The sequence below is a fragment of the Alligator sinensis genome, unplaced genomic scaffold (assembly GCF_000455745.1).
Source record: "Alligator sinensis unplaced genomic scaffold, ASM45574v1 scaffold259_1, whole genome shotgun sequence".
In the NCBI taxonomy this organism is placed as follows: Eukaryota; Metazoa; Chordata; order Crocodylia; family Alligatoridae; genus Alligator; species Alligator sinensis.
Window position 1 is genome coordinate 907,428 of NW_005842430.1, and position 27,905 is coordinate 935,332.

Genomic DNA, 27,905 nt, shown 5'->3' on the forward strand with positions numbered 1-27,905 from the left:
CAATGGCTGAGGGAGTTTTTGCCAAATTTTTGTTCTACCCAGTCTTGATTTGTGTAACTAATTTTTTTACTATTTTATATTCCATATCATCACCAAATTCCTTTCTTAGCCCACACATTTTAACATTTACAGTGCCACTTGCATCACTTTTAAGTTTGTGGAATAATCAAAAATGCTTTTTTTTCTAGTAGGATTAAACCCCCTTACAGAATAGGATATTTCACAAAAGTCCTGCCAACTTTTACCTAAGCTGAACTCAAAAGGTGAATTCCAAAATGTAATGTTTCTGGGAAAATGTTAATTGTTAGGCCTATGCTGTAAATTGCACCTGGGTTCCTAAGGTGTGTGAATCTCTTCCTTTCTTCCTCTTCTATGACTTTAAGCCCACATTTTTTCTTTGGTCATTTTTGTTTTCCTTAGTTGTTAATCTTTCTCCTTTTTATGTACTTTCGTATATGTATAAACATGACACGTTTTATCCTCGAAGATAGTACCATTGTAAAGAAATAGCCTGTTTCAGCAGCCTGCCCACCTTTTGACTTGGTATGTGACATGTTTGATTAGCCTTATGGTATCATGTAAATGGTGGTCAGGCACAAAGGATGCTTGCCCTAGTGTGATTTGTTGACTATGTTTTCTCTTTAGGTGAACAAAATAAGATAGCATCATGTGAACATAGGTAGGAAAAAACATGTTGAAGTGGACTTGTTTCAGAAAGTGCAGATGTAATTCTGAGTGCTATTGGCCTGGTCTGTAAAGCCTCAAATAATACATCTATGCCAAGCAAACTGCAGGTGTAAATCTTCTAGAAAAACTTGCACCTATCTAATAGTCTGTCAAGTAATGGATGGCTAGTGGAGAAAACTTTGGAAGTAATTTTTTTTTCAGGAGTATTTGGATTATATCACAAAATTAAGCTTTCAGAGCAGGTATTGCAAGTAGGTAATGATTATAATAAATTCCCTCATGAAAAACTTGGTGTATATTAGCAATCATGCTGATAAAATCCCAAATGTTTCCCTCTGTTATCTAAAGTAAATGTAAAATGACTCTCTTCATTCACATTAGAATGATTAAATATCCTGTTTAATAGTGTATTATTTAATAAGGCTGAAAATTTAATGTTATTGATAAATCATATATTTTATTTTTGTCAAGACTGCTAATTATCAAAAACAAGGGGTTTACTGATTAGGCTGTATTAATGATTTCACATCAAAATCACTGGCTGATTTAAACAATTAATCCCATTGCAAAAGACAGGAACTTTAGTTATAGATTCCTTTTTTTTTTTAGTCTTTATAGGTAAGCTTTTCTAAACAGTCCTTTGAATCTGGTAGTTAGCAACAGACGTGGGTCACATACAGATGTTCAGTTGCTGCTTTCCCAGTAGAAGCCACAAGTGTATAGAGTATGGTCAGGGGTGTACTTGGTAGCCATGTTCGTCTTTATTTCCTACCTATGGGGCTTTTTACCATCTTGTACCATACCAACTTTTCCCAGAGCCTGATGAAGGGACTTTGATCCTGAAAGCTTGCAGAACAAGGACAGTTTTCTTGCGATTTCCCAGTTGGTCTAATAAAAGGTATCATTTTGGAACCAAGAGTTCTAGTTTTTTGTATGCCTTCTAGAATATGGTCAGGGTTTTCAGGGTTTTTCTCCCAGAACAAAAATGGCTGCTCTGGGAGAAAAAACCTGGGAACAACCAGGGTTAAATCTCTTCTGGTAGAGCAAATGTCTGACAGTTTCTCTTCTGAGAGAAGCCACAGCACAGTCCTCCAGCATCCCAGGGTGCTTTGCCCTCAATCCCCAGGGGAGCAGTGTGCTCTTGGCCTGTACTCCACTGCTCCAGCTGAACAGGGAGCAGAACACACCCCCTTCACAATCCCCACATTGTGCTGCAGGGATGCACAGGTTGAGTCTGAGCAGTCTGGGTCAGCCAATGAGGGCTGTGTGGTTCACTGCTGCCATTTGTCTCCAGGCAGGCTGAGGGAGCCTGCAGAGCACACTGAGAAGCACGCCCTCTGACTACATGGCATCAGTACTGCAAGGTTTCTGCTCCTCGGGCTCAGGATTTGACTGTTCAAGGGTTTCTGGCTGTTTTTTTCTACCAGGAAAACAAACCTCAGAGAGTTCTCTCAGTTCATTCGAATGCATGTTCCCAGCCTTTGTTTTTGTTTGTCTGTGGTGAGGCTCAGCTTGTTAAGATACCTAGAGTGACTTGTAAGTTAACAACCAGTTATCCACAGCTAGTGACAGCATATAATTGCCTTGTATTATTCTTTCTGGAATTAAATTTCCATCTTTGTCTGTTATAAAACAGCTACCTGGCAAAACAGTACAATCAATTTGCTTTGAAGGGCGTACATACAATACTCTGCTTGAATTCTTATTATAATCAAATATAACTTTTATTATAATCAAATAACTTGAATGTAATATTTTTCACCAACCCCAGCAAGATTTGAGCCAGGAATAATTATTGTTATACCCAGCTTTTGGCATAAGTACTCTTTATTCCTCTTGTCCAAAATTTTAAAAATGATGGTAGGGAGGAGAGGAGAGGAATATTTCCTTTTTAGGGAAATCTGAAGGGTGAAGCATGCGTGGATAGCAAGCATTTTTTTTGTTTGGTTATCGATGTTTTGTGCTCAAGTAAAAGGTAGCTGGGACAAATTTGATTAAGTCATTGAAATCATGTTAATTCCTAATACTCCAGAGGAAAACTGTAGTCAGGCAGTGAAAATATAACAGCATTTTGGAGGGTCAGCATCAATATAGGCATGTCATGTTTTACACAATTAGACTTGTCTAATTTTGTAACCTAAAATTGGTGTGGAAAATCACATTCTCTTCATTCATGCAACTGTTTCTTTGTGTCACTCACTGTGTTTCTTATAGTTGCTCTTTAGCTTGTATATTCTGTGGCACATAGCAGATTAGCCTTTCTCAGTGCCAAGAAAAAAAAGCATTTTTTTTCAATACTCATTTCATAGAATGGACTTTTGAGAAGAGCATTATAAACAACACTGGAATTCTCTGATAAATTCTTCAGGTTACTGTTAGGAATGGCTTGGGCCTAGCATTTTGTCACAGTCAGCTTAAATCATCTAATTTGGTAAATCTCAAGTACCTCAAATGTGTTTAAAAAATCAGCATCTTAATTAGATGCAAAATACGTTGTAATCAGGTATTCAGCAATGAGGGCCTGAGTTCACCAAACCGAAGTGCTTCATCTTTTTTTCATATATATTGCCTTCCTTGTAGAAATAACATCGAAACTAATGCTTACCATTTTTCTTAATACAACATTTTAGAAACTGACAGACTGAAAATCATATGTTGTCTATGAAACATGTTTCCTAATGGAGGTGTGGGAAGCTTTGCTTAAAATTGCCTCATTTGCACCTGCTACTGGCAGCCATTATCATGCTGGAAGGTGGCATTACTTGTGAACCTAGCAATCTACTTTCACACTACTGTAGCATAACATTAAATCATTTTAAGAACAGAAGGCATACTGTTTGTCCTTTTACTAGTTCAACGAAGTTCTTTGGCTGTTAAAACATTAGCGTGCATGAAAAATAGCTTAATTTTCAGAGATCAGAAATCTAACTTATGCTCTCTATCTGGTGCCAGTTTGTTCTTGTGTGTTTCTTAAACACTGGCTTACAAATCCAGACAATTAATAAGACTTTCAGTGAATCTAGTTGCAAGCGCTAGGGTTTTTGCAGTTTCTAAGGTGCTGCTTTGGAACAGTGTTCATTTTGAGAGCTGTATCCTAACGTAAGATGGGAATATATAGAGACTATTATTTAATAGCTTGTAGTGATCATTTTCCATTCTTGCCCTTTTAATTGTTTTGTAAATTTTACTGTGTATTGCAAAACGTTGATTGAACATAAGCCCAGCCACTGCTGTTTGCCAGGGTCAAATCCTAAAATAGCATTGTAGAATCTGATGTATAAATATTAGAGGATGTTAAACAATTTATACAAGTACACAAGCTCCAGCACACACTTTTTTACTATTAGCTGAATATTAAGGTAACTTGCAGAACTAATGAGCTGCCCACATTAAAATTATATAGGGCTCTACCTTTTTCAGGACTACAGCAGATGATATGGGTCCTATAATATCCTGTCCTCAAAATGATATGAAATTGTGTTTCTTTCTCCTCAGTCTGCATGAAATTGGGACATTTCTTTAGATGTCACCGTGAAATTGGCACTTTATCCTACAATTTCTGCATGATATTACTATGATAATTGCTTCTTTGTTTTTTGCCAGTAGCTTGTTTGCATGTTTTGAATCAACAGGCTGTTGTATACTTGTTAGTGCACTTGCTTTCCTTTCTGATTTTCCCTAAAGATTCATTTTAAAGAAATGTACACTGTACAACATGCCTGTGCTTCAACTAATGCTTCAAATGGATGTTATCGAAGAGAGAACAGTTAAGAAGCTCTAAAATGTATAAGCACTCACCATCTCATAAATAAACTATCATTTGTTTCTACAAATATGTCTGCAGCAAGAGGAATATCAGGGAAAGTGTGGGTCCCTTACTGAATAGGGGAGGCAACCTAGTGACGGATGATGTGGAAAAGCCTGAAGTATTCAGTGCGTTTTTCACCTCAGTCTTCACAGGCAAGGTCAGCTTTCAGAGTACTGCACCTGGAAGCACAGTTTGAAGAGAAGGTGAGCAGCCAATAGTGGTGAAAGAACAGATTTGGGACTCTTTAGAGAAGCTTAGATGTATAAAAGTCCCTGGAACTGGCCACAATGCATCAAAGGATGCTGAGGGAGTTGGCTGATGTGATTGCAGAGTCACTGGTCATTACCTTTGAAAACTTGTGGTGGTCGAGAGAAGTCCTGGACAATTGGAAAAGAGCAAATATAGTGCCCATCTTGAAGAAAGTGGAAGAGGAGGATTCAAGGCACTACAGACTAATCAGCCTCCCCCTAGTTCCTGCAAAAAATCACTGAGCAGGTCCTCAAGGAATCTCTTTCTAAGCACTGTAAAAGAAGGTGATTAGGAACAGTCAGCATGGATTTACCAAGGACAAAGTCATGCCTGACCAACCTGATTGTCTTTTGTCATGAAATGACTGGCTCTGTGGATATGGAGAGACCACCAGTGAAGGTGATATGTCTTGACTTTAGCATGGTCTCCAACAACATTTTCACTAGAAAGCTAAGGAAGTATGGGTTGGATGAATGGACTTTAAAGTGGATAGAAAACTGGCTGGATAATTGGGCTCAAAAGGAGACTACCAACATCAATGGCTCAGTGTCTAGTTAGCAGCTGGTAGGGTCTAATAAGCAGCAGGGGTTGGTCCAAGGATTGGTTTTGTTCAATATCTTCATCAACAACCTGGAAGATGGGATGGCCTGGACCCTCAGCAAGTTTTTAGATGATGCCAACCTGGAGTGAGTAATAGATATGCTGGAGGGTAGGGCTAGGAGTCGGCCAGATCTTGTCAAATTGGAGGATTGGACCAAAAGAAATCTTATGATGTTCAGTAAGGACAAGTGCAAAGTCCTTCTTAGGATGGAACAATCCCATGCTCCAGTATAGGCTGGGAGCTGACTGGCTAAGCTGCAACTCTTCAGATAAGGACCTGGGGGTTACAGTGAACAAGAAGCCAAGTAGGAACCAACAGTGTGCCCTTTTTGTGATGAAGGGTAACAGCATACTGGCTTGCATTAGTAGGAACAGTGGCAGCAGATCAAGGGAAGTGATTATTCCCTTCCTATTCAGTACTGGTGAGGCCACATCTGGAGCACTGTGTTCAGTTTTGGGCCCCCCACTACAGAAAGCATATGGACAAATTGGAGAGAGTTCAGTGGAGGACAGTGAAAATGGTGAGGGGGTGGGGCATGTGACTTCTGAGGAGAGTCTGAGGGAACTGGGTTTTTTAGTTGGGAGAAGAGACGACTGAGGGGGGATTTGATAGCAGCCTTCAACTACTTGAAGTGGGGTTCCAAAGAGGATGGAGCTGGACTGTTCTCAGTGCTGGCAGATGACAGAACAAGGAGCAACGGTCTCAGGTTGGAGCAAGGGAAGTTTAGGTTAGATATTAGGAAAAAACTTTCTCACTAGGAAGGTAGTAAAGCCCTGGAACAGGTTACCCAGAGATGCTATGGAATCTCTATTCTTGGAGGTTTTGAAGACGTGGGTAGACAGAGCTCTGGCTGGGATGATCTAGTTGGGGATGGTCCTGCTTTGAGCAGGGGGTTGGACTAGATGACCTCCTGAGGTCCCTTCTAACCCTGATTTTCTATGATTCTGTGTTTTTCAGTTAAATAACTTTGTGCCTTGTAATCCAACTACAGTTTGCCATGCTGAGCAGAAGTTTTTTTTCCTGGATTACAGTAGTTGTTTGTACTTATTTTAATGGTCATTTCTAGTAGATTATTAACAATTTTCAACTGAACATGCTGTTAGAGTTATCAGCTAACATTGGGAATGACACCTACTTATATAATTAATAAAGCAAAATAGTCTCATAAAAGGGAAGGGGAAAAACATGTTTAACATAGTTGCTTTGAAGTATTCCAACAGCTGCATGGAGACAAGCTATATTTGTGCCCAACTGAGACACCTGGCACTGATCTAAAGAAAAGATTTTTATTCATGGGTTGAATGTAGATCAATGGATGTTAAGTAATTGAAAGATTTACATAGGGAATAGATTTTGGTGTCCTGCAAAAGTATTAAAGCAGATATTGACTTCCTTTCTTTTTATTTATCATGACACATTTATAGGTGTTTCTTGCATACAAAACATATACTTATATTTTATTATATATAATCATACAATTTTTATATGTGGCTCAAATAAGCTTTCGAGCAGATACTTTCCATCTTAGTACTGAAATATTGAGATCACATGAGAGAAATTGTCTGTTACTGTACAATATAAAGTGGAAAAATGATTACTTTTCTGCATCAGCTTTATAACACCACTGTAATGTTTTATACTTACTTAAATATTAATCTGGATTATTTTCAGTTGCTCATTTATTGTTACACCTAATTATTCCTACTACGAGCTGTGTAAAGTTTGTAATCGTCTATTGAAGAAACAGAAACGTATTTTTTCATTGCTTTTAAAGTGTTGCTGAACAAAAAGTATGTGCATGTTTAAATCATTGTTTGTGTCAGGAGTGTAATTTTGGAATGCCTATATTTTTTGGATCAGGTTCTTGAATATGTTCTGAGGTTAAAAGATGGGAAAACTATTGGTTGTGTCCTTGTGTTGAATTGCAATGAATACAAACTGCCCTTTAAAAGTTTTCTATTTAACGATGCTATTCATCAGAAGTTTGGAGCACCAGGTGTCAACCTGAAAAGCTCTAGTAATTCAGCTGAATCATGAAGCAGTCCACATGGCTACAGCTCTGTTATAGAAGACTCCATGCAATTTTCTCATGTACAGATGGCAGGTCTGTACTTAGTTTGATAGCTAGGATTACACCTGTCTTCCTGACCTCATGGAAGTTAACCAGAACAGAAGCCAATTGCCTTTGGACCCTCTTTAAAAAAATAATTTTAACTACAGACTGGGTAGAGTCAAATGATTTTATAGGGGAGCTACAGACATTTGCAGAAGTCACTGTCGGTGTGCTGGAAATTATTGGAGATCCCTGATAGCAACTTTATAGTTAGGATGACTTTTTAACCAGGACTTATGGGAGAAATTGACTAATTTCTTTCTCTGAATGTCAAAGACCAATTGAAATGTACTTAATAAAATTCCCAATTTAAAACTTGCTTGAAAAGAATGTTTTGATTAGATCTTGTAAGAGCTACAGTCTTTTAGTATGAAGATTTAGGAACATCTTTAACTGAAAGATTTTCACTGTGCCCATGGACCAGATCAATTGGCTCTGGGTGCACTCATGCCTGATTTAAAGCTGTTGGAAATGCACAAAATATGTAGGATGCAACTTTCTCTGTTTTTCTGCCAGATTTTGTGCTAGAGTGGGGAGGGGTCAAGCAGAGTTGCTGATGAATACAGTTTTATCTTTTAATAGTTATTAGGGCTGTGCGAAATGGGCCCTATTCAATTCGGATTTGGTCCGAATCAGGGACAGTGATTCAATCTGTTGGTTCGGATCACTGTCCCTGGTTTGATTTGGCCGAATCCGAATCTGAAGATTTGATACTGATTCAGCGAATCAGTGATTCAGACACAGGCACAGCTTTAAAAGTTTTTTTTCTATATACTTTGAGGTAGCAGCGTGGCTCATGATCGCTGCAGTGCTGGGGCTCATGGAGCGTCCCACAGCAGTGCGGGGGGCTCTCCAGTGTGCTCAGCGGTGAACCCAGAAGTGGACCAGAAGCATTTCCAGTCCACTTCTGGGTCTGCTGGGGTGCACATGGGGTGGGACCCCCATTACCCCTTGCTCAGTGATCAGCCGCAGGGGAACCCCGGGTAACCCCCCAGACCCAGGAGGTACCAGTCACCGAGTGGGAGGGGTGCAGGGGGCTCCCTTTGCGCACTCCCCGGTGAACCAGGAAGTGGACTGGAAGTGCTTCTGGTCCATTTCTGGGTCTGATGCCGAGCATGCTGGGGAGGCCCCCTGTGCTTCTGTGAGATGCTGCATCTGCCCCAGTGTTCAGAGCCCCCGCTACCTAGAGGTATGTATAAAAAACATTTAAAGCTGTGTCTATGTCTGAATTGCAAATCTTTCCAAATCTCTCTGAATCATTTTGGAGGGTTCCAAATTGATTTGGAGAGATTAAAGGGTCCTCTGATTTGATTCGGATTTGGAGATTTGGCCACCAAATCGGGCCGAATCTCCTCCAAATCGAATCAGGGACCGAAGCTTTGCACAGCCCTATAAGATATAGCATACCTTATCTGAACCAACAAGAGCTAGTAAGTGTGAAGTTTATAACAAGTAGAAACTTGGACAAACAACTAGGGAGTAGACCTGTGCGAAGTGGCTAATATTCGCTTCGGATTTGGCTGATTTCAGGGGACAGTGATTTGATTCAGTGATTTGAATCACTGTCCTGAATCAATTCTGCCGAATCTCCAAATCATCCAGGCCCATCCACCCCAGCTCCTGGCCCTTGGAAAAAGAAAAAAAAGGCCTGAGCAGGTGCTGCCGGGCAGGGGGGTGATCCCTGCTGCCCCAAGTTCCATGGGGGGCTCTGCATGAGCCCCCTGACCCCTCTACCCACTGTGGCTCTGGACCTTTAAGAAGGAAAAACCTGAGAAAAACCCCACACTCACCACTCCTGCTGGTGGGGGGTGATCCCTGCTGCCCAGCGCCATGCGGGGGGCTCTGCACGAGTCTCCCAAAGCCTCATGGTCACTGCAGGAGTTGTGAGTCCTGGGGGCTTTCTTGGTTTGTTTGTTTTTTTCTTAAAGGGCCAGAGCTGGCCCAGATGGGGCATGTAACGTGGGACAGCGGGGATTGCCTGAATGTGGGGCACCTGGTGAGCACCGTGGCTTTTCTTTAAAGGGCTGGGAGCTGGGGTGGGTGGGGGAGCTGGTAGGGGTCCCCCCCATGGTCCCCTCCCCCACCCCTAGTACTTATTACTTGGCCATACAGGGATGAAGTCAGGAAGGACAAAATGCAACTGGAGTTGCAGCTAGCAATGGATGTGAACGGCAACAAGAAGGGTTTCTACAAGTATTTTGGTAGCAAGAGGAGGATCAGGGGAAGCACAAGTCGCTTACTGAATGGAGGAGGAAACCTTGTGACAGGATGCAGAAAAGGCTGACTATTCAATGCATTTTTGACTTGCTCTTCACAAGCAAGGGCAGCTCCCATACTACTGCACCACACAGCGCAGTTTGGGGAGGAGGTGAGCATCCCTTAGTGGTGAAAGGACAGATTAGGAACTATTTAGAAAAGCTGGGCATATACAAGTCCATGGGACCAGATGGGATGCACCCGAAGGTGCTGAGGGAACTGGCTGATGTGATTGCAGAGCCACTCACCATTCATTGTCTTTGAAAACTCATGGTTATCAGGAGAGGTCCCGGATGACTGGAAAAGGGCAAACATAGTGCCTATATTTAAGAAAGGGAAAAAGGAAGGTCCAGGGAACTACAAACCAGTCAGTGTCACCTCAGTCCCTGGAAAAATCATGGAGCAGATCCTCAAGGAATCCATTTCTGAGCACTTGGAAGAGAAGCTGGTGATTAGGAACAGTCAGCTTGGACTCGCCAGGGGAAGACATGCCCGACCAACCTGATTGCCTTCTATGATGAGATGACTGGCTCTGTGGATGTGGGGAGACCAGACATGGTATACCTTGATTTTAGCAAGGCTTTTGATAGTCTCACAACATTCTCAGAGGCAAGCTAAGAAAGTATGGGTTGGATGAATGAATGGACTGTAAGGTGGGTAGAAAACTGGCTGGAACATTGGGCTCAGAGTAGTAATCATTTTCTAGATGGTTAGTTGACAGCTGGTATCAAGTGGAGTGCCCCAGGGGTTGGTCCTGGGGCTGGTTTGTTCAATGTCTTCATCAGTGACCTGGAAGATGGCATAGAGTGCACCTTCAGCAAGTGTACAAATGACACCAAGCTGGGGAGAGTAGTAGATACACTGGAGGGTAGTGCTAGGATTCAGAGTGATCTAGACACATTGGAGGATTGGGCCAAAAAGAATCTCATAATGTTCAACAAGGACAAGTGCAAAGTCCTTAACTTAGAACAGTACAATCCCATGCAGCGGTACAGGCCGGGGGCTGATTGGCTGGGCAGCAGTTGTGCAGAAAGGGACCTGCAGGTTACAATGAACAAGAAGCTGAATATGAGCCAGCAGTGTGCCCTTGTTGCCAAGAAGGCTAACGGCATCCTGGGCTGCATTGGTAGGAGTGTTGCCAGCAGGGCAAGGGAAGTGATTAGTCCCCTCTATTCAACAATGGTGAGGCCACATCTGGAGTACTGTGTTCAGTTTTTGCCCCCACCACTACAGAAAGTATATGGACAAATTAGAAAGAATCCAGTGGAGGATAATGAAAATGGTGATGGGGCTGGGGGCACATGACTTCTGAGGAGAGACTAAGGGAACTGGGCTTATTTAGTCTAGTGGAGAGGAGAGTGAGAGGGAATTTAATAGCAGCCTTCAACTACCTGAAGGGTGGTTTGTAAGAGGATGCAGCTAGATTGTTCTTAGTGGTGGCAGGACAAGGAGCAATGGTCTCAAGTTGCAACAAGGGAAGTTTAGGTTAGATATTAAAAATAATTTTCTCACTAGGATGGTAGTAAAGCACTAGAACAGTTTACTCAGAGAGGTTGTAGAATTTCCATCCTTGGAGGTTTTTAAGATGTGGCTAGACAAAGCCTTGGCTGGGGGGGTATTCTTGGGGGTGGTTCTGCTTTTAGACGATATCCTTGGGGATGGTCCTGCTTTGAGCAGGTGATTGGACTAGATAACCTCCTGAGGTCCATTCCAACCCTAATTTTCTTTGGTTCTATGATTGTAAGTTAAAGCATGTGATGATACTGCCCTTTTGTATATGCTACTATTACCACACTCTTCACTGAAAACTTGACTCTGTCCCCTTTTAATGACCTATCTGCATCTTGGATACACATTTATTCCTATTACGAAAGTGTCTGAGTGCCTTGCAGTCGCTTAGCCCCTTCCCTCCACATCCATAGGAGGACAGGTTATCCACTGTACAGATGGAGGAACTGTATCACAGAGAGATTTCGCAAGTAAATGGTGAAGCTGGGAACTGAATACATAGCAAGTAGGCTATCCTTTGCACCAATACTTTGTCTTTTGTATGCACCTCTTTAACAAAGTACCTTCTCAACACAGCAAACTACAAGCTAAACTGCAGTACTGGGCCCAATTGGAAAACTGTCTGATGTAAGATGGATAGTTAACCCCTCTAGTCCATCCCAAATGCTGTCAGTGTTTTACTGTCAAGAGTCCTGAAACCGACTAAGTCATGTCAGTTTCAAGGTGATGTTGGAGGCAAGGCAGTCAGAGGGGTGAATACATGGCAGGATTTCTAAGAAGTAATGTAACTTGGAGTTTACCTCATAGTAAACTTACTCCATGATAATGGATAGACACATGATCAGCTCTGCCAAGCTAGCTGCCTACTGTAAGCACTGTTACAACATCTGACCACTAAATAGCAGGGAGCCATTTTGTTTCAAGCAGTTGCTCTCTGATTAAATTTTCTAGGACAGTGGTGCCCAAACTTCTTTCCTTGTAGGCCAAATGAGTGGTGCTAGATCTGTCCCTGGGCTGGATCTAGCTGGTGGGCAAATGTTCATTATTGAACCAGTGACAGGTATAAATATGATATCAAAAAGACACTGCAAGATGAGGCATGAATAATAAATCAGTACATTTATTAAGTATAGCTTTCTTGCCCTTCTGTCTCTGTACTGTTGGATTTGTGGTAACTAATAGGTACATATATTAAAAAGTGTAATTTCTACAAGTTCCAAGAAGAGCTCAAATAAAACTTAGAACTCTGTAAAGCATTTCTAAAGTAACTCATCTGTAAAATATGTACTAGATGCAAAATACATCATAGTAGGGTATAAAGATTTTTTTTGGCCACCAATAGGAATGTCTTGTTTAATTCCTCTTGGCTAGTCCTCTGAAACTCATTCTGGTAAAACTGTTCTAGATCACGCATCCAAACTGTCTCACAATAGGTCTGGGCTGTTGTCACCCTCCACATATAATAGCAGCTAACATGCATAATGCAGGTCTGTGAAAATGCAAATACGTGGCAGTGAGGATCTCGGGGAATGGGAGACAATAGGTGAGAGATAAGTGGGGAGCAGGGAGAAAGAATATAGCTGGTAAAACGCAGACAGGTTACCTGGGATTATCAGCTGGCAGGCAGTATAATGTGCCATCAATCCAGTGTCTATATTTAGTCCATGGTTTTTTGTATCCACTAGATTTATGAAGTGAAATTTGTAGGCTTATGTACGAAAGCTGTTTTGTAAATTCCCTTTGAGGATTAGAACTTAGAGACTGAAGAGAGAGTGGTTGTCTTGTGAGAAGGGTGTACCCACAGATAATTGGGTATTTTTGTCTTTGATAGATTTTTGGTGTGCGTTCATTCTGGTGCACAGTTGTTTGGTTTCTCCTACATATTTTCCATCTGGGCATTTGGTGCACTGGATGAGATGTATTACATTTCTGGAGGTGCAGGTGTAAGACATTTCTAGAGATGCACGTGTAAGATCCAGCAATGCTGATGGTTCTGTTGTGGGGTGTAGTTATTGTGTGACTGGTGGAGGCAGGTTTTACATGTGTTGATGTGCTGGCAGATTTTACATTTTTTGTCCTGATATGGTCTGGGTCCATTTGATGTGCTTTGGGCCACAGGAAGTTTGGTAAGTGTGTTCATGGAGAGAGTGCCAATATATGAGAGTTGACTGGTTCCTTCAGCTTCATTGGGTATGAAGTTGGAATGTTTTATTGTATTGGTGTTGTTTCTCTGATGGTTGTTTAGTGGCTGGGAAAGTTGTTCCTGTAGTAATTGGTTCCATTTCTTCTTTTTATGTTGAATGGATGTTGTAAAGAAAATCTTTAGTAGTCTTTTTGTATATGTTGCATAATGTTTAGGAAGGTATTTGTATTTTATCTCTTTGAAGTTGTAGCATGTGTTGGTTTCCTTCTTGAATTGATCTCTTTTGAAGTAGGTTATGTGAAGGAGATAATTTCTAAGTTTTTCTGAAGTTCTGCATAGTTGGTAAGCATATTTGGAGTTGTGTGTAGTAGTCAGAGAATCGTATATGTTTAGTCCTCTGGGACTGATATGTTTCTTGGATAGGCTAAGGAAATATGTCATTGTTGAGCTTGGCTTCTTTCTTCTTCATGCCATGACGTTTCCATTTCAAATGGCAAAATTCAATATCTTCCATGCTTTAAGGTTGGTTGTAGCTGTGTTGGTCTAAGGACACAGGCAGACAAGGTTCTTTGGGTATATGTGATATATTTTATTAGACCAACTAAATATTTAGAAATCTTAAATTTATAAAAATTCAAAACTAAAAAATGTACCAGTTTTCAAAAAGGGAAGAATGGTACAATGTAGGCCTTTTATGCAGTAGATTGAACGAGTGTCTGTCTGAAGAATAAGTTTGCATTCTGTTTTATGCCTCATCTCGGAGGAGGATCCAGCATGCTGGGATGCAATGCAATAGACTTTTCTTTTTGCTTAGCCTCCATAGAAAAAGGTGGTTTGATGACATTGGACAGTAACAGGCAGGAAGACTAGAACTGATTGAAGGTTTCTTTAATACCAGTTAGGTTATTGCTTATTCAGATGAGCTAGGAGGGAAAAAAGTGATAAGGAGTAAAAATGGGATTAATTTGATCTGCATTGTTCACTTCTCCCACTTTTCCATCTTTGTATTTTTGTTTGTATCTTTTCAGAAAAATCCTGATTTTGTTTGCACTTCTATTATCACTGTCTTTAAATCATCTTCTCATGAAAATCTGTGAGAACTGAAGCACAGCTGCGTACTGTGATTTTCACTTTGCGTTAAAGAGGCTATTGGGGATCTGTGTAATGCATGCTTTTTATTTTCCATTGGGCTTTAATATCTGTCCATTTTTTAAATACATGTTAATAATATTGCATAAGAATTTTAGTTCAGGAGAAGTATTCTCTGGTCAGATAGGCTTATGTAGTTAGTGTGATTATAATCCCTGCCACATCACCCCATATTGCTTGTGTACTAAGAAAATGTAAATGTGCCAAAGATACTGTATATCCTTCCATCTCATGGCTGAAAACATTAACATTTTCAAAATTGAGAACATAGTGCTATCATAAGAAAACAGTTGGTCATGTAATTTAGGAATGCTTTTTGGCTTTTAAACTTCTCCAATAGAGCCTCTTTCATATTTAAACCCTTGATAATGCATCCCATAAATAATGGTAGAAAGTGACATTTTTAAATTAATTTTAGAAAATTATTTAATTCTTGAGAGAGAGGGAATCTGTGTCATATGTATGTAATTTTTGTAATCTGACCTCATATATTAAGTAGACTTATGCCTGGACAGTACTTTGGAAGATCTCTAAAGACAAGTAGATGCAACAAGGAAATGTTATTGACCCAGTTAAGTTGAGCACTGCTCCAGAATTGTGGTGCTGAACATACTGTTTTACTCTTGAGATATTAGTATTGGGTCAAATCAATTTCTTGTGTCATATTAAGATTGTTGAAATTACATATATATAAATATTTAAGATGTAGTTAAGAAAATAAATAAGTATTAACTACATGCTATAAATATGTTTAAGATTATATGCGGCAGTTTCTGATTGAGCACCTGTTAAACCCCAGTTAAAAAATGTGCATTATTTACTTCCAAAGTTTAAAACATAAGCCATCATTTTGACTGAGGCTACTCTTTGATTGGTTCTTACCTTTTCTGCCTGGCCACCAATACTGTTGATAATTTCCCTCTTTTTTGCACCCTTGTGCTAGGGTATAATTTCAATAAATAATGGATGATTATTATCGTTATCATTCATGTATACTCTTTCATTGCAGATAGGTCTTTATTTGGCCAGCTGTTAATTTGGAAATCCCTGCATGCCTGTCTTTAGCAAGACCAAGGCACCCTTTTTTCTAAGGCTTAAATCAAAAAAGGACTAATATGTTATACCCTGTCCAGACAGTAAAGCAGGGATTCTCAACCAGGGTCCATGGCACCTTGGGGAGCCTTTAAATTCTATCAAGGGTGTCTCAGGGTGCCACACCGTATTAGCACTGTTAGGTGTGCTAATATGATTTACAAGATGACCACTGGGATTTCAAAATGAAATCCATAGTGTCGAAAACATTCTGACCTGTTGTGGGCTTTCTGAGTTCTTAGCAATAGAAGAATTGCTCTACTATTTTTCTGTAGTCAAAATGACTGCTTGAAGATGTTAAAAAAAAAACACCAGACAAAACTAGTGCTTTACTTTAAACTCAGTGCATCCCTGCACCAAGTCCAGCACATGCCCAGAAGAGACAGCATGTTAGTTGGACCTGGCTTGCCCAATGTCTGTATACACTACGTGTTTTAGTGGGGGTTTTTTGGTGCCTTTATCTAATTGCTATATTGGAGTCCATCAGCTAATACTGAAGAGCTGAAAAACCCCGCTGAAGCACTCAGTGTACGCAGATGCTGTAGAGCCGGGTTGAAGTAACGTGCTGCTGCTTCCAGTAAAGCGTGGTTTGTTTGGGTTTTTTTAATGTCTGCAAGCAACCAAAATGAATAAAAATTAAGAGCTGGTATTTTGCGAGGGGTCCCTTGAGTTTAGAAGTATTAAGAATTAGGGGTGCACCGATAGACATTTTGGAGGCCGATACCGATAGCTGATATTTAAGGAGGCATATTGTCCAACACTCGTACAGAATCCAATACAGCTGCCATCAGGTGGTAAATTGGGTGTGGTGGAAGGGGAGGGAAGGGGCGTGGTGGGCAGATTAACACCCCTCTGCGGTGAGGGAGGGGGCAGGGGCAGGTGCTGCCCGGGGGGTGCAGAGGGGGCATGGCTCATGGGGTGGTGGCAGCTCCTGTTGCTGCTTGCACCTCAGGAGGGTGGGGGGTGTGGGGAATGTGTGGCCCCAGGTCTGTGGGGTGGGGCAGGCAGCAGCTGTGGGGTGGAGCTGGAGCTGGCGCTGCGCAGGGCTTTCCTTGGCGGGGGCTGGGCTTGGAGCGGGCTGTGGTGGTGCTGCGAGGAGACTGCATCCACCCCATATTTTGCCGCAGCTCTGCTCCCAGCTCTGCCCTGGCGCAGTCCCGGCTGAATGCCCCACCACCACCCAAGCACCAAGAAAAGCTGGGGCTGCGGTGGGCAATGGTGCGGGACTGGGAGCGGAGCTGCAGCAAAATTTGAGGTGGTTGCAGCCTCCTCCCAGTGCCACTGGAGCCTGCTTTGTGCCCAGCCCCCAGCAAGAAAAGCCTTGTGCAGCGCCGGCTCTGACTTCACCCCACAGCTGTCGCTCACCCCGTGCCACGCAGATCTGGGGGCACATGCCTCCCACCCCCGCCCTCTCGGGGTGCAAGCAGTGGCGGGAACCGCCCCCTCTCCCAAGAGCCATGTCTCTGCCCTGTGCCGCCCCCCACCTGGGCAGCGCCTGCCCCCTGCTCCTGCCCCCTCACCATGGGGGGCCATTGATCTGCCCCCCTATGCCTCTTCCCTCCCCTCTCTTCTTACTTACCAGCTGGAGGCAGCTCTCTACTTTGCTGGCTCTGCTTTGTGCTGCGCTACAGCTGCGCGCAGCAGGGTATTTTTCAGTCTCATCGGGCCGATATCTGAAGACAATTTTCTTCATATGGGTACTGATTCGATATCGGACTGATGTATCGGTGCACCTCTGTTATGAATCACTGCAGTAAAGGAAGGACCAGGCAGCAGCTGCTTAAGGAGAGAGAAACTACATGAAGGCTGCTGCTGCTTTCTGCCTAGACATAGACAAAGTGTATAGCAGCTCTGAGGCATGATTATTAGCCATTTAGGATTACCAAAGCTTTAACAGAGATGGCAAGGGCAAGATGTAGGCATAGAAACCTTTGCTTGCTATGTACATTTTGTATGGAATGGACTCTGTTTTAGAAGAAGCTATTTTTAGTCATTATTGCTCATAGCGTCCTGGAAAGAAATGCTCTGCAGATACAAATTGCAGTTGGGCCAGCCATACTAAGAACATTGGAGCTGGGAGGCACCCAGCTCATGACTGCATCAAAGAGAGGCTTCATGGGAAGAGGGGAGGGTGGCAAAACTTATCATCAGAAGGTTTTTTGAGAGACTGCAATGACATATGATACTGCAATGAATTCTTTTGTAGTAAACTTAAATCACCCACAGCTCTGTAAAAATGTTAGCAATATTGCATTTAAGAACAGTTGTACCTATGTTACCCTTTGAAAGGAATTACGATGTGACATTAGGTCTTCAAGAAATCTAGGCTTTTCTGGTCAGTCATCTTTATTTTTTTTTGTAATTCATCCCTTTTTTTTTTTTTAATAAAAAGAAAAAGTTGTTGTTTTTTTTTTAAGATAAATGCCCAGTATAGACTAAATTGAAATAATGCCAGATTATTAGTTTTGTTTGGTTGTTTAAGCCCAACTCTCTTTACTTCATGAGACTTTTGAATACCAGGTAGAACTTATTAGGAATATATTTGATTTTGAGTTGTGTTGCATATCTAATAGTGCATGAAGGAAATATAAATGCAGGAGGAGAAACTGCTCCTATTGGACTTGAAGGAAAAACTGCCATTGATTTCGCTAAAGCTAGTATTGCATCCAAGATGCATTGTAAGAATTTTTTTTAAAGCTGTTTATGGTCTAATTTTTTTAATTATACTCTTTGCATGTTATTTAAGGTATATAGTCACCAGATATGAGGGCTGATATATCAAGCAAAACCTTTTTTTCTCTCATTAGTTTGCAGTATTATCTAAGAAATTAAAGTTGGATTTAAAAAAGGTACAGTTAATCTTAAAAAGAAAATATTTCCTACTGGTTGAATATAAATTAATTCATTTTGCAATTTGATGGTGGTGGTTTAGTATAACTGCTTCTAGACTAGATTACTTGTCTGTATTATTCACAGCTATAATTCTAACATATTAATGTGAAATGCCACTTTTCATAAGAGGAAGTAAATGTTTTAACCCTTGCATACTTACTCAACTAGAATATGATAATTCTCAGAACTATTATAAATCAGGTCGGTTTATTTCATGCCAGAAGTATAAATATAAATCTTTGTAGAGTCTTCCTTAGTGGAGCAGAAGAATGGGATATTTTATTACTCCTTTAAAATACCTCAGTAACAAACGGTGAATAAAACTTTGGAAATTGAGTTCATTTTTGCCTACCTCAGACATAGCATTGCATATATCTTGATTTAATTTATTTGAAAATTAGTATAGTTTCCAAATGCTAATAATTTTAAGTTGTGTCTAGGCCTTTAACACAGGAAGAAATTGCTCAAAGGCGGGAGCTTGCAAGACAAAGGCATGCAGAAAAATTGGCAGCTATTCAAAGCCAAGAGCTACCAGAAAAAGCTCTTTGTGGAAACGCACCTGAAACAACTGGGAAGACGGGTGAGACAAAAGGTATCATACACAGCGGGATTGAATTTTGCTGTGCATTTTTCTCATTGGGTTAAACTTTATTACAGTGCATAGGGGCCAAACAAGGGCAGGACTCCCTTGTGCTATGTGCTGTACGAAGAATAAGAGTCCCAGTTTTAAAGAGTTTACAATCTGTATAGACAAGGCACTTACAAGGTAACAAAATGGTCTAAAATATGCCTGCTGAGTGATGATTTATAAATATTCTGTTAGCACCACAATTTGTTGTGTGTGCTATTTAAGTGCTTGTGTTGGGGTTAGTGAAGAGGGGTTTCAGTAGACAGAAAAGCAAGGAAGTGGGATTAGCAAGATCCAGCATGGATAAAAAGGGAGGGAAGTAAAGGGAAGAACTTGGAGACGGAGTGAGAGAGGAGAAAAATGTGCAAGAGTGGGAGAAAAGTTGAAGTAAATAGCTAATCATATCAATCAGTCAGTACTACTCTTACCTTTTTAATTCAGATGTGGTTGTATGGAAATAACCTAGTACATAGACATGATTATAGATAAGTGAAAAGTTTAATCCTAGTTGTTAGTGGTGCTAACTGTTATGACCAATGTCCTTCAGCTCCTGTAAATATTTAATTTGTCTGATTTAAAAGTGTCTGGTGGTTGTTGTTGTTCAGATTTCTGCCAGAGAGAATTTGAACTTGTGATTCTTAGGTCATGCTTTTTTCTTAAGACTCATGTACACACACAATTGTTATGGTTTAAATTAAAGCAGTAAGCTTTTTGGAGCTGGGCTGACCAAGTTCCAGCCCACAGAGCTGAGTCATCCAGCCTGCAGGGCTCCCCATGGGTCTGGAAATACGGAGGCTGGAGAGCAGCAGCAGGGTTGAATGAGTTGGGTACTACTAATTTTGAGGTAGCTGTTGCTGTAAGGGTAGGTTATACCAGTATAGATATTACTATACATGAAAAGGGATATTAGTTTAAGATACATCAGTGTAAAGCACCTCTATGCCAATATAACCCTGCTAGATTTATACCAGTATAACTATTTCGTGGAAAAAAGCCAAGATCAAACCCCAACCAAAACAGTTACACTGCTACAAAAATTGTGTTCATGAGGCCCAAACCTTGAGTTATTTTCTCCAAATGTGCCTTCACAATGTGGACTCTACATGATTGATTAGTATTTTTTTTTTCTCAAAATACTACAGAAAACTGTTTTCCACTTCATTATTTTTTAACTTTGATTAGGTGATGAGCAGCAGCTGACCAGTCAAATAGAGGTCATGACTCTGAAAACTGTGAAACAGGAAGCAGACACCAAGGAGTCTTTCATTGCCTTTGCTAGAGTGTTCAGTGGTGTGGTGCGAAAAGGGCAAAAGATCTTTGTACTGGGACCAAAATATGATCCTTCCGAATCTTTGCACAAGGTAAAATTTGATAGTGAATGTTAGCTTAATTTGATACTGTTTCTTAACTTTGATAACTTGAACGTCCTTTCAGATGCTGTTCGTTATAATTTAGCGTGGAATTTTAAAAAATACCTGAGTGAATTAGGAAACCAGTATCCAGAATTTTACTGTTAGACTAAAAATAAGGGCTGTTTTGCATTATGTCCTTAATCACAAAATTGTAAACTGGGATTATAGCAAAGGTGAAAGTCTCTTGTAATTTAAGTAGCATCCATCCCGTGCTATACAGGTAGATGTAGCAAAAGAGAATTATTTTTGTGTAGATACGCACAGAATTCTGAATAAAGTTGTGTGTCTCTCTGTGGGTGCATCTACATGTGCAATGAACATGACACAAACTTTGATGCAGTTCATGTCGGAGTTTATTGCTCCCAGGCACAGTGTTTACATGTGTGCCCAGGACTGCAGCGTGTTGAGCCAGGGCCACGCAGCCCTGCCTGATGGGGTCTAGGGTGTTAGCTTTTAGCTGGTCCACCCCTGCTCAGTGTGCTGCAGAGGTGCTGGCTGGGGCACGAGGGTGCTACAGGTCAGGGCTAGCCATCTACATGTGCATTGTGGCAAAGTAAATAACTCTGCCATAAGATAGGACTCAAATTGGGCAGTAATAACCTACGGCAAAGTTAATTTATTTTCTCCGGCCTAATATGTCCGCATGTGTAGACGGAGACACTTTACTGCAATGCTAATTAGGCAGCTTAGTGGTAAGTGTTTTATGTAGATGCCTGTTGTGCAAAGTATCACAGTTAAAGGAGTTAAGATTTTGAGATTACTTTTTCTTTTCCATAAAAATCTCTTACCGATTTATTAACAACCTCACCTCAGAATGGAAATTTATTGGTAGCTTTACATGCCCTGTATGTCCATTTGAGAATGTATGCTTGCATATAATCTATATATTGTGTGTTAAAAGTTACATTAGTTATTTTTTATGTGACTTGTAACACTCATATGATTATATCAATCAGTTGACTTTTATCTGATTGCTGTATGTTATCTAGGTGCCAACTTGTTGCTAATACTTAAATTTTGGTGGTTTTTAAATCAGAATGTCTGAACTTTAATCTGTGAAAACTGAGATTTTTGCCTAGATATATAGGAGATAACTTTTGTGCATATGTTGATTGTTTTTTTGTTCCTAAATGGGAGGTATAGATTGCCCTAGGGTAAGGTTTATGTAATTATTCAACAAAGGACAACATCCACATTTTCTTTTGAGTGGATCCATTTATAATGGAGCACCCTTTGATTTTACTGGTAAAAAAGCCTAATAAAAAACCTTAACTTGATGGCTATAATGTTTTTTTTTTCCCTGAGATGGTAAAATTAACCCAGTCTAGTGGCTTAAAGATAAGCAGCAAAGGATTTAAAGAAAAAATTGAGCTCTAATCCCTTTTTGCCATTTTATCATGATAAAGACAACCTGAAAGTGCATATGTATAGTTCTCATTTTCTGCCTTCTTAAAAATGACAGTGTCAGATTCTCATCATCCATACTTTTGCTTTGACTAAAAATTCCTTCCCCCCTCAATTATTCAATTTTCACTCTTTTGATTCTGAAGTCATCACTAGTTCATCAGTCACCATAGAATCTGCATTGTCAATGTAAAATATAAGTAAGAAAAATGTGGGGTAAGGGAATATTCAAAGTTTCTTTGTTATTCCTTTATGAAGAAAAAACTTTGAGTGCAACTTTTTTCTTTATAGACCACCTTTTGTGAGGAGGAAGGGACAGTTGTTAATGCATTTAAAAATCTTGGTTTAACTTCAGACCAGTGAAAGATGCTCAGTTGTGTATAGTTCTATATACAACTTTCATGTAAATGTATGCATTTCAATTATTTGTATTAAACTCATTTGAAATTAGGAAAGGTACAAATAGAATAGCATATATTTGTCATCAAACAGAAAAATATACATGTGCTGTCTAAGTAATGCTTAACTGCAGTATCTTTTTTTAATGTTAACTTCAGTAATTACTAGAAACCAGCACTTTGTTCAGATTTATAGCTTATAATTGGATTGTGACACAGGCACAGGGGAACTAATACTTAGTTATGAACCACAGCAAATAAAAATATTTACTTGCTTATGGTCACCATCTGTTGAGGGATTTTTTTTTTTTAATGCTGTAGTAAAAAGTTTTAACTTAGTGGTCGTAGAATTTCCATTAGTTATTATGAAGGTTAATGTAACGAGTTGAATAATTTCTTTTTCTGTTAAATTATTCCAAATTGTATTTGTTGTTGCTTTCTCAGATATGCATGAGGCATCTTAAGAGGATCACAATTTTGCGCAAAAATGTAGAATTTTAATACTTAGCCTACTAGTGCTGGTTAAGCATTGTGTTTGTCTTGAACCCCATCGGTCCATCCAGTTTTTGCTCCCTTTATTGTACAAGTGAATACATATTTTTTTAGAATAACTAGTACTGTAAATATTTGTAAGTTTTCTCTAAGTAAAATGTGTTATCTTATACATACTGGCATATGGTTCCTCTCTTCTAAAAGATAGAGACAGTACACTAAGAATTGTTTGCAGCTGTTATTCTCTGTATACAAGTGCTTGTACAAAGCAGTTTTTTCAGCATCCCCCAGTGGACAATTAAGAATCTTTATCAGCTACTGAAAACAGAAGAAACATGGTGTTTCTGCTGCCTTGTCTCTCTCTCCTCTGCTCATGAGCCTTTTTGAACTTGGAACCCCAATGCATTCCAAGCTGCTCTTTGGGGTATGTATGGCTTTCAGGTCATCAGTTTGGTAGCCTTCATTTAGTGGCCTGGATGCTCATGAAGGGAATGGCAGGAGGAAAGGGAAGGAAAGACAGCTTTTACAATTCTGTTCCCTTCTGGCAGCAAAAGTCCACCTTTGAAGGCCGAGTTATGTTGCAGTTCTTAACATCCTTTGCCATCCATTCCCCACAAGAAGCATTCTGACATGTTCTGTAGTAGAGGTGTCAAACATGGTCTGTACAGCCATGTTATCTGGCCCATGGGGCTCTTAGAGGGGCTGGGAGTTCAGGGAAGGAGGGAGAAGGGGCAGGTCCTGAAATCAAAATCTAGTATACAGAACCCAGATGGGAGGCATGTCAGCACCAGAAGGTGCATGCTTGCTGTGTTCTCCCCTGCGGCTCTCTGCCACTCACCCCACCACCAAAGTGGGTTCAAATCCAGCCTCTGGGGGAAAGAGGGAAGTGTGATTTTGATGCCTCTGTTCTACAGAGATCATAGAGACATGAAAATTTGGGAAGAGTCCCACTGATTTGTCAGAGCTTTATTTCCCGGAGCTGTCTGCTCAGAGAGGTTTGTGTATTTAATTCTTTTCTTCAGTATTTTGCATATAGGTGAGATGTCAGGATTGGTCAACTATTTAACCAAACCCCCCCCCCCAGTTGCTTGGTGCATTTAAGGGATGACAAAGACTTGCTCTACTTTGTCCTGATCTGAATCACCCCAAGAAAATCATTCACACTGCTTGCACCTTATTACATAATGCTTTATCTTGGCTCATGGCTGTAAGTTGTCAGCATGTTCGTTGACTCTTTTTGGGCCTTTTTTACCGGATTGATGAGGTTCATCCAAGAGGCTTACTGCAGTAGTGGAAAGGTAATAAAGACTTTATTCCACTGGATCCATAGATTCTTCTAGAACAGAGAAAATGGAGAACATCTCTTCCAGTAATATCTGCTACAGCTACTTTGGCTTTACTTTGTTTACTTTAGGCATTACATGTTTAGGTCAAAACTTCCAGAAGCAGTATCTGTGGCCTCATTCAGAGACTTGAGCTTCTGCAGCTCATGCTTACTACAGGCAAAGTTAGACTGTAGTGCTCAGGACTTAAAGAAATCATGTTATAGGTTTTGAATTTGAGTATCTGAAATGTGTTAATGCTAATCCTTCCTTTCTGATGTGTAAGTAGTCTCTAGACCACGCTTGTCCAACATACGGCCCGCGGGCCGCCATGCGGCCTGCCAAGGCATTTTCTGTGGTCCGCGGTGCTGCGATGGGAAATGAAAGTAAACACTTTACTTTTGTTCCCACCCCTTGTCCCTCCCCCAGCCCTTCAGCAGCTTCCTAATGGCTGCTGAAGGGCTGGGGAAGGGACAAGTGTGGGACAAGGTTCCCACGCACATCGCGTCAGCGCGGCGCAGCCGCAGCCGGTGCGGCCCCACCCCCAGCCGGTGCCACGGGCTCGGGGCAGGCGCAGGACGCAGCCTTTATGGGAGAACTTTGCCGCTGGGTGTCAGAGGAGCGGCTCCGCTGATGGGCCCAGGACACGCTGGTTGCTGGCAGGGAGGATGCGCATCCGGGAGCACCCGTGCTCCTGCCCCCGCTTCCCCGTCCCGACATGAGCCCATGACTGTGCCCTGCGCTGCTGGAGCGGCCCTGTGCGGGAGGCCAAGCAGTGGCTGCTGGCACTGCTGGCCCATGTCTACCTCCTCACCTGCCCCCTTCAGGCCAGCCCTGCTGCCCTGCCCCACAGCAAGGCGGCGCCTGCTCCCCCAGCCAGTCTCTCCCTGGGTGCTGCAGCTCTCTGGGCCCGGCCGCCCGCGCGCGAGGCCCCGAGGGGGCCACTTCTCATGTGCTGCTGGGGATGGGAGGAGCCGGGCCGGGTCTGCACTGGCCAGCAGAAGTGGCGGTGGAGTCGTGTGCCGCTCAGGACAGGACGAGCCTGCGCCAGCCCGTCCCGATCAGCACACGGCTCCGCTGCCACTTCTCCTGGCCGGTGCAGACCTGGCCGGCCTCCTCCCGTCCCCAGCAGCACATGGGAAGCCGGCTTCAGCTGTATGCTGCTTTTCCTGGCCGATGCTGACCCAGTTCTGCCCAGTCAGGTCCTGCAGTACCATGTCAACCCGGGCCTGGCACCGGCAGGCCGGGCAGGGCCCAGGTCAACCCCGGCCTGGCCCTGCGGCTTCTCCAGCACCAGGTCAGCCCGGTTGTAGCCAAACGGCTCCTGCAGCACCATGTCAACTCGGGCATGGCACCAAGCCGGCCAGGCACCAGGTCTGTAAAAATACTGTCCAGTGTTTGGATTGTGTTTGCTTCTGTTTCTCTTCGTGTGGGATTGGGGGTTCAACTTGTTGCTACTTGTTAAAGATGTGTTACTAACAAGTTGTTAATTCAATAAAAGTAAATCTTCTTGAAGATTATTCTCCAAAATGCCCATATTTTGTTGCTTTGATTAGTTTCCACTCTGGCTGATATCTTTTCCACATTTGATCTGTCAACTTGCATTATGCTTCTTTCATTCATTGAGAACTGAGTAGAAGTAAAAGCATTTATTTTAGTCAAGTGTTTGGTATTATTTCATTCTTGCTTTTATATTGTTTTTATTTTGGATTTTAAACCACATTTCCAGACCCATTTCATTGTCACTTCCTGCAACTTCATTGGTGTCAAAGGTCACATGACATCACTTCCTGATGTGATACCACTTCCTGTGAGGTCTTTGAATATGGCTAGCTGGCCCACTGGGTGATAAAAAGTTCGTGATCCAGCCCCACAGTCAAAAAGGTTGGACACCCCTGCTCTAGACTGACACAGAAAATAAAAGAAAATGTGAAATTTTTCCCCAACTAATGACTTCTTTTCTTCAAATTATTTTGTTCCAGACCAGCTACTGTCCTTTTAAACACCACCTCCTTATGTGTGTATATATATGATTCTTATACCTTGGCTGAAAGTATATCCTTAAAGTACTTTACTGTGAATATCATCTTACTTTCTCAGAATTTTTTCTAATAGTTAATTTTTTTAAATTAAAAATTGCTTAGATATTTTTTTTAATGGTTTAGAGCTAACTGAGAAATAACTACAGTTATCTTTTCTGTTCCTAGTTACCATTGGGGTGTTCTGCTGAAGATGATCTACCATCAGTACCTTACATGGCCTGTTGTATATTAGAAAACCTCTATTTGCTGATGGGAAGAGAACTGAAGGATCTAGAAGAAGTGCCTTCAGGCAATGTTCTAGGTAGGAGTTTGTTCAGGCTCTGAGCCTCAAGTGTATATCACTCAGTATATAAAAGATATTGTTCACATGTGGTTGCAGTTAATAAAGAATAAGCATTAGCATTAAGATTTTGAACATTTGTGTTTAAGTGAACCGAATATGAGAAGGAAGAGGCTATGTAAATTGAATGGTTTTGAGTTCTGTGCCCCTTGAGTCAGGAAGTGAGACTAATGTACGAGTAGCATAACATGAGGGATTACAAGTTAAACTAGTCTGAATCATTTTCTTCTTTAGTCTTGGAGAGCATCACTACCACAAGGCACCAAGGGCAATTTTAGGGTCTTAAGTAGCTCATGAATTGCAAGGATTAGGAACAATAGTTCTCCAAGTAGAAACCTTGTTATCCTAGTTTTCTAGTGATGTGAATAATTACAGTTTTATTATTAATGGATCTTAGTGACTGCTGAATGCTAAGAAATATGTTTATGCCTGTGGCAAATTCTCAGACTTTTTCCCATATTCAGTCTTGTTCTACTCTATACCAAACCTGAGATTATTCTGCCCAAGAATTTTTGTTACTAACCCTGTATTTCTCTTTGTTTCTTCTAATTACCATTTTTAGTGCAAAAACAGAAATTATGCTTTGGAAAATATAGATTTAATATAATTTATTTGACATTGTATTTACATATATATTTTTTTTAAATTGGCATGAACTATATAATACAATGTGGCATTAGTTTCAGATTTATCAACTGATTTATATGAAATTATGGGACTCTTGGATTTCTTACTGTACTTACAGATAACAGCAATTTGGTATCATTGTACACGCTGCTTTGTAAAACAAAGATGTTAGTTTTATGTAGGACCATTTGAATGTTAAAAATGTTGTATATAATATAATCAGATCAACTAATTTCATTGTTTTGTAGCTCTGAGTTTCTTCAACTTCACTAAAATGTCAGAATTCACACTAGTATAATTGAAAACTTAAAGAAAAATAGAAGTTTGATTTAAAAAAAACCAAAACAACCCAAAATCCTATCTGATTATTTTCAAAGCTGGTATTTAAGAGTGAAGTTTATAAATCCCAAATGTAAAGTTCTGTCAGAAAAATAGATAAATACATTTTATTGCTAGCTTGAACAAATCATGGTTATTCACTGACCAGACTATTTATAAAAAGTACAAGGTTCACTTTGTTTGACTTGTGAAGCCCAGTAAATATAGAGCTGCTCTCATTTGACCTCAGCCACTGCAACTAGAAGGCCTTGAATTGATTTAGTACAAAAACAGTTCATGATCTAGAAACTGTTCATAATCTGGCATTTAATACCAGTTCACGCTAATGTATGGTTAAACGGTGAAATTAAAATGCCTAATGATGTGTGTATTTTTAGTTTTTTATTTTTATATATATATATA

General features: G+C 40.8%; 1 protein-coding gene across 2 annotated transcripts in view; it reads left to right on the forward strand.

Annotated features, from left to right (window-relative positions):
- EFL1 (elongation factor like GTPase 1) overlaps positions 1-27,905 on the forward strand; it is a 175,011-nt gene that overhangs the window by 32,327 nt on the left and 114,779 nt on the right. For both annotated transcript variants that reach the window (XM_006030222.2, XM_006030223.3), the window contains exons 13-15: positions 18,940-19,091; positions 20,310-20,488; positions 26,363-26,498. In XM_006030222.2, coding sequence (XP_006030284.1) covers positions 18,940-19,091; positions 20,310-20,488; positions 26,363-26,498 — 467 coding nt within the window. The remainder of the gene's footprint in view (positions 1-18,939; positions 19,092-20,309; positions 20,489-26,362; positions 26,499-27,905) is intronic.